The sequence below is a fragment of the Pituophis catenifer genome, unplaced genomic scaffold (assembly GCF_029215685.1).
Source record: "Pituophis catenifer annectens isolate HBS135680 unplaced genomic scaffold, rPitCat1.0.hap2 SCAF_1, whole genome shotgun sequence".
In the NCBI taxonomy this organism is placed as follows: Eukaryota; Metazoa; Chordata; class Lepidosauria; order Squamata; family Colubridae; genus Pituophis; species Pituophis catenifer.
The window spans coordinates 236,541,978-236,548,932 of record NW_027256881.1 but is presented as its reverse complement, the minus strand read 5'-3'; the positions used below and the strand labels follow the sequence as shown (position 1 = coordinate 236,548,932).

At 41.3% G+C, this 6,955-nt stretch overlaps 1 protein-coding gene across 5 annotated transcripts in view; it reads right to left on the bottom strand.

The window, feature by feature from the left end:
- Positions 1-487: 487 nt before the first annotated feature.
- Positions 488-6,955, bottom strand: part of CTNND1 (catenin delta 1) — a 78,213-nt gene continuing 71,745 nt past the window's right edge. For 2 of the 5 annotated variants that reach the window (XM_070931343.1, XM_070931356.1), the window contains 4 exons: positions 5,929-5,976; positions 4,085-4,173; positions 3,490-3,546; positions 488-2,554 (listed from right to left, as the gene is read on the bottom strand). In XM_070931343.1, coding sequence (XP_070787444.1) covers positions 2,543-2,554; positions 3,490-3,546; positions 4,085-4,173; positions 5,929-5,976 — 206 coding nt within the window. In that variant the 3' untranslated portion in view covers positions 488-2,542. The remainder of the gene's footprint in view (positions 2,555-3,489; positions 3,547-4,084; positions 4,174-5,928; positions 5,977-6,955) is intronic. The other 3 variants (XM_070931351.1, XM_070931365.1, XM_070931373.1) reach the window with 3 other exon arrangements.

Below are 6,955 nucleotides of genomic sequence, written 5' to 3'. Positions count from 1 at the left end.
AAGGTTCATCAGGAGGTAATACAAATTGGAGGAAGAGCAGGCACAGGCAGCATGCCTCCTTGTCTGTGATGTCTGAAGTGGAAGGGTATAGGATGTTGCTGCACAGGAGGAGACCAATCAGCAAGGAGGGAGGGTTAAATCATCTATCCACTTGGGATCTTTCTACAAGTCAACCTCAGGAGGACCTGTCTTTTGAAAACGGGTTTCCTTTTTCTGCCAAGATGACCCAATCTTCCAAACAAAGATTGTCAAATAGAGATGTGTTCGTTTATAGAGATAATTATATGTTAGAACCACCTATTCCTGCTTACGATCCCACTCTCTTTGCATGAGCAAAAGCCAAGCTAGTAGGCCATTAAGAACTGGGTCAAATCCTCATTTGACAGAGCTTATTTTAGAATATACACACTGGAGGCAGGAGGAATTAATCCCTCCTGAAGTAAGCAAAACCTACTTTGGGGTGCAAGGATTGGTCATCACAAAAAGACAGCAAGAGACAAACTCGGTAAGATTTGGATTAGTCAATTCCATTTTAACAAATACACACTTTAAAACTTTATTTATATAAAAATCATTTCAATTTAAAAGCATTGCAGAATGAATAAGGACTCAAAGAACAGCAGGATAACCCCTTCCCCGGGGGTGCAGAGGAAAAGCAAAAAATGAGAGTCAGTGAGTGATTAGTTTCTTCTACAGCACTGAATTGGTCAGTGGGGAAGGGTAGTTTTGGTTCATCTGGATTAAAAAAGGAAAGTGTTTTACATTAGAAAAAGTTGCGCAACCCCTCAGAGGGCATTGATTTATATCTTTTAATTCCCCCTCCCCCCCAAAAAAACGTAAGAAAAACTCGACTGGGGCAAAGAAGAGGCAGTAATAAGACTTTTCTACTGTAGACCTTCCCTCTTGTGCAATGGGGAGGTGGAGAGAAGTCAAGAGCAACCAAGTTCCTTCCAGTTGTTTGATGGAGGCAGAGCTGTGAGGGTGAGAGAGGCCGTAGACCTCTTCAACAATAAAAGAGCAACTGGCACCAATGTGGTGCCCAGAGTAATTCACAATTGCCCGTTTTACTGCTATTTTGCAGATTAAAGGCAAAGATCTGTAAGCAGACTCTAAATTCCTTATTCCCTGAAGAAGCAACCCACTAAGGTGCACATTGTGATCCTCACCCAACAGTTCTTTCTCTCCTCCCTCTCACCCTTGAGCCTTTAGCAGTGACAGATTAGTTCCTGGTCTCTCCCACACAGTTGCCTCTATCACCCCTCTCCAATCTTGTGACTACATCCAGGGCAACAGCAGGACTCTGATTTCAATGCAAGAAAGGGGGGAGAGGGGGAGGGAGGGAGAAGGAGAGGGAGAGAGACAGAGACAGAGAGAAAGGGAGCAGGAGGGAACTCTGTGCCAAAATCTCTAGGGTCTAGGAATTGGCCCTCTGCACCTGAAATTAGCCAAAGCACCAAGCTATTTCACAGTAGCAAAGAAAAGGCACATGTAAATAGTGACCGGTCATAGTTTCATTCCCTTGCCTGCATGGGAGGACTTGGGCAATATTTACAAATGGCCTTCTATCCTCATACTTCCTGCATCACCAAGCTTTCTATCTCATCAACTCTCTCAGCAATTTGTGGCCCAATCTGGGCACTCACCACTTAAGTCAGCGACCCAAAACCAGATGCATCACACTGCCCTCTCCCATGAGAGGTAAAATGGACACTTCTAGGTATGAAGACTATGCCCCTTCCACCAACTATCATTTAACGTGCTCCACCCTCTTTCCCTCCCTTAAAGCGCTAGGCCCTAAGCATCTCTTCTCCCACAAATAAATAGCTTCCTAAACTCCGAGTTGATCTCAGAAAGGCCATCAAGAAGCAACTAAGAGACAGGAGAAGGGAAAAGAGACAAATCTACTATTTGTCCTCAGCCTGAGGATAAAGAGGTTACTGTCTCAAAGAGATGTATCCTGAAGGGCAGATGACCCAAATGCAATCACTCGCAAGCTGATCCTCTGTCATCTTGCCCCCACCACCACCAACTCTCCCCAACTAGGAATGTTCCAGTATTCCCAGCATCCTTTGTTGCAAACATGAGTGACACACAAAAATATATTCTATAGGCTAAGAGAAGATGGAGATGGCTTCTCTCTCTGCTTTTTGGAAGAAGAGAGTCAACATCTCCTTAATAAAAAATAAGTTCCAGTATGATTGAGTTTGGCTGAGATCCATTTGCTCCGATTGTTTCCATCAGCTTCTGTGGATTGCATCATAAATGTGTATTTTTAAGTATCTGCCTTTGTTGTGTAATGAGATCCATCAAGAGTATTTGGTCTTTAGGAATTACTTTTTTTTTTTTTTTGAAGAATAAAAAACAAAAATATGATGTCCAGAAGTTCAAATTCTACAGGGAGATGTGAGACCCTGTGGGCTTCAGAGAGCCGGTCATTTGGCTAGATGGCCCCAAGATTTAAAAAAAGCTCAGTCCATTTCATCACAAGAGTTATATAAAATATGTTATGAACCCAAAACTGAGAAGGCAGATGGTAGCATCTCTAGATCTTCTGCTGTGGAAAAACACAAACAAGTTAACATTAGCTATAATAAAAAACAGCAAAGGGCAGAGCTTTATCCATGACAATCTAATTCCATAGAATCAATCAATCAATCAATCAGTCCAAACCTCGGTAATTTACCATATTTTTTGCACTATAAGATGCATTTCCTTCCTCCCCCCCCGCCCCCAAAGTTGGTGAAAATGTCTGTGTGTCTTATACAGAGAATATTGTGGTGGGGGAAGAGGGGTTGGTGCAGTGGCCACCATTTGCCGCCGGGGAACGCTGAAGCCTTCACTGCCGAGCAGCTGATCGGCGATTGGATCAGCCTCCTGGAATACACTTGATCAGCTGTTCTAGGCGGCGGGGATTGCTGCCGATTGCCGCTGCCAATTGTCTCTGCCACCAAATGGTGAACAATGCCAGCGAGCTGCAATCCCCACCCCCTAGAATAGCTGAAGCTGATCAGCAGCTGTCAGGGGGGGCGATCCAACCACCAATCAGCTGCTTGGCAGTGAAGGCTCCAGCACTCCCCGGCAGTGGCAGCAGCTCAGCTCAATTGACCGGTGGTGTGCGCAACAGAGCGGAGCCCTGACAAGCCATGTGCTGGGGCTGCGATAACATGCTGAAGCTGACCAGGCTGTTTGCTGCAAGGACGCTAGCCAGATGAATACCAGATGGATGCTGGGAGGCAGAGGCAAAAAAAATTTCCCCTTGTTTTCCTCCTCTAAAGCTAATGTGTATCTTATGGTCTGGTGCATCTTATAGTGCAAAAAATACAGTAAATGTTGCTCATCCTCAAAAGCAAATACACATTTCTTTTGTGTAAAAGACATATACACAAGATTTAACCCTAGGAAAGGATGTTTGGGAAAATAAGGATTCAGCACCCCTCCCTTTTTTAAAACACAGAAATAGAGGGTTAATATCAGAAAGCAAAGACCTACCATAGGAGGATAAAGCAACTGGTCAATTTCCTCAAGGGATTCGTGCCTTTCCTCCTGCTGTAGACATAGGTATGGTTAGTAAGAACAGCACACTGGGTCCAAGTGGGAGAAAGGGAGAGACAAAAAGCCTAACTAAAAATTCAGTCAGAAAAGCAGAGGAGAGGTCAAATGGAGAGAGAACAGTCAACAGGGTTGGGTTAGTCATTCAGTTTTTCAAAAAAGTGTTAACATGGCTTTGAAAGGAGGAGGGGGAAGAAATGGTTAATGCTTGCATTTTTCTCAAGACACTATCTTCTTAAAAATATTTGGCTGTTGCTCAAAAGTAATTTCATTAAAAAAAAATTCTACCATCACAGAAATGCAGTAATTTCTGTTCTTTCCTAGCTTCCTCTGTGCATAGGCTATTTTCTCCAAATAACTGGCCTCCAACTATGTTACACTGTAATCTTATATAGCCATAGTGCCAAGAAAATATGGGAGTGTAGATCAAAATATAAGGAGGCCATCAAGCTGGGCAAGGATGTCCTAGTATCGCCTCCTATTGACCAAGAAGGCTTCTCTAAAAATCTCCGTCAACTGAAATCCCAGTATTTACCACCAGTGGTGCTCCCTTCATAGGTTCCATTTCTTCTCCAGTCCGGTCCAATGTCCTATTATGGTCTCGTTCATTCAATGTAGAGTAGTCTGAAATCAAAAGAGATAATGATGGGAGGGAATTTCTCACAGGCCTAACTCTGATGAAGCTGGCAGAGATAAGGGCTCCCTTCCTCTTCCACAATCACATTATTGCTTGCCAATCAGCAAGCAAACAAGTGTCATTTTTTATTTCCCTGCCGCACACTAATCCTAATACTTTGCACTCTTCCCCTTATCATTACCAATAATGCTTACCTGCAAGCTAGGCCCTATGGAACTGCCAAGCAGAAGCTACCATGAGGCTACTCAACATGGAATACAAATAATCTGTATGAATTATATTTAATTTTAATTGCAATTGAAAGGAAAGGAAAGGAAACTTGTTCTGACTCTTTCTCTTTTCCAGGGTAGCCTCTGGCATATTGCTCAAAGTTAAAGTATAATCCTTGGCTTAGAAGAAACTCTGCTCTGCAGTGTAATAAAGTCACTAACTCATTCATTTTGACTTCAAAGATTAAAGTATACCAAGCATGATTCCTGAAAGAGTTTAATCAATCTGAGGGTTAGGTTTGTATATGCAGTATTTGCAGGCCCTTGAAAAAGCAATGAGCTGTAATAAGAATCCATATAGTCTGGTTCCATTCCAATAAAGTTAGAGACTTTTAAATGGTCTCTAGGTTAAATCCTTAATGTCACTACAGGTAGTCCTCGACTTACGACCACAGTTGAGCCCAAAATTTTTGCTGCTGAGTTAAACATTTAAGTGAATTTTGCCCCCCCTCCCCCAATTACGACTTTTTGTGCCACAGTTATTAAGTGAATCACTGCAGTTGTTAAGTTTGTAACACAGTTGTTAAGTGAACTGGCTTCCCCACTGACTTTGCTTGTAAGAAGGTCACAAAAGGTCATCACATGACTCCAGGGACACTGCAACCGTCATAAATATGAGTCGATGGCCCAGCATCTGAATTTTGATCGCGTGATTATGGGGATACTGCAGTGGTGTGAAAAGTGTGAAAAACAGTCATAAGCCTCTTTTTTCAGTGCTGTTGTAACTTTGAACGGTCACTAAATGAATTGTTGTAAGTCAAGGACTATCTGTATTTGTTACAACAAGTTATGAAGTCATCACAGCTATTAAGTACTAAATATAACATCCCAGAAGATTAACAAGCTCAGTAATCGAAGAGGCTTTATTCAAAGCAAGTACAGGAAATCCTCAACTTATAATCATTCGTTTAGTGACTGTTCAAAGTTATAATGGCACTAAAAAAAATGACTGATGACTGCTCCTTGCACTTACAACTATTGTAGCATCCCCATAGTCACATGATCAAAATTCAGGTACTTGGCAACAGGCATATATTTACAAAAGTTGTAACTTCCCAGGATTATATAATAGCTATTTGCAACCTTCCCAGCCAGCTTCTGACAATCAAAAGTCAATGAAAGAAGCCAGATTTGCTTACGACCTAATGATTCATTTAACAAACTATGGCAAAAAAAGGTTGTAAAATTGGATGTACTGACCAACCACTTTGCTTAGCAATAGAAATTCTGGTCATTTGGAAATCCAATAGAAATTGTTGTCATAAGTTGAGGACTACTTGTCTAACTGAAGCCCTTAGATCTCTACAGTGAAATGGATTGGTAACATTCTGGAAGGTAGGCACGCACAAGGGGACATGGGAGCAATGTGCTTTGGCACTTTTTTGAAACGGCAAAGGGTGATGGGTTTATCCAATAAAAGCTGCTTTAGATTGGTCAAAAGGTTTTTCCTCTGTAAGATAGAAACTTACATACCTGGTCCCAGGTTTCCCATTTGGATCTCTTCCCGAGAAGATTTCTTGTCTAAACAGAAAATCAAATTGAAATAGTTAAGATTACACACTTTCTCCTGAACTGCAGATGTAAGGTTTCTTAAAAATATTTAAGTAGTATATTTAAAGTATTAAATAGAAATAGTGCAAGATTTTAGAATCTTCTTGTCAACTTCTGCACTGTAGATCTGAGGAGGGACGTATATAATACCATAATATTAAAGCTGGAACTACATGGCTATTGTTCTCACTCTTTCACTGGTTAAATAATCTTAGTAATTCGGGTAGTCCTTGACTTACAACAGTTCATTTACTGACAGTTCGAAGTTACAATAGCACTGAAAAAAGTGACTTGTGACCATTTTTCACACTTATGACCGTTGCAGCATCCTTCTGGTCATGTGAATTACATTTGGATGCTTGAGAACTGATTTATAATGGTTGCTATGTCCCGGGGGACATATGATAATCTTTTGTGACCTTCTGGCAAACAAAGTCAATGGGGAAGCCAAATTCACCATTAACAATGGTGTTACTAATTTAACAGCTGCAGTGATTCACTTAACAAATGTGGCAAGGAAAGTTGTAAAACAGGGTAAAACTCACTTAATAAATTTCTCACTTAGCAACATAAATATTGGGCTCAATTGTGGTTGTAACTTCAGGACTACCTATACTTGAGTACAATTTAAGAGGTTCTTATTTTTACCTGTGTTAAAACTTTTAGGTAAATCCTTAAGCTTTATTTATTTAGTGTATGGCATAACATAGATGGACTAGCAAAATAATTTTTAAATTTCATCTATGTTAGAACACAATAAAATATAAATGTCAAAAAGAGCTATGTTTAAATACCAATGTCTAGGCCCATGATGGCGAACCTGTGGCACGCGAAGCCATATTGGTGGGCATGCGAGCTCACCTCCAGTGCACATGTGCGCACCAGCCAGCTGATTTTCAGGCCTTCTGGGCCCACTGGAAGTCAGCAAACAGGCTGTTTCTGCCTCCGG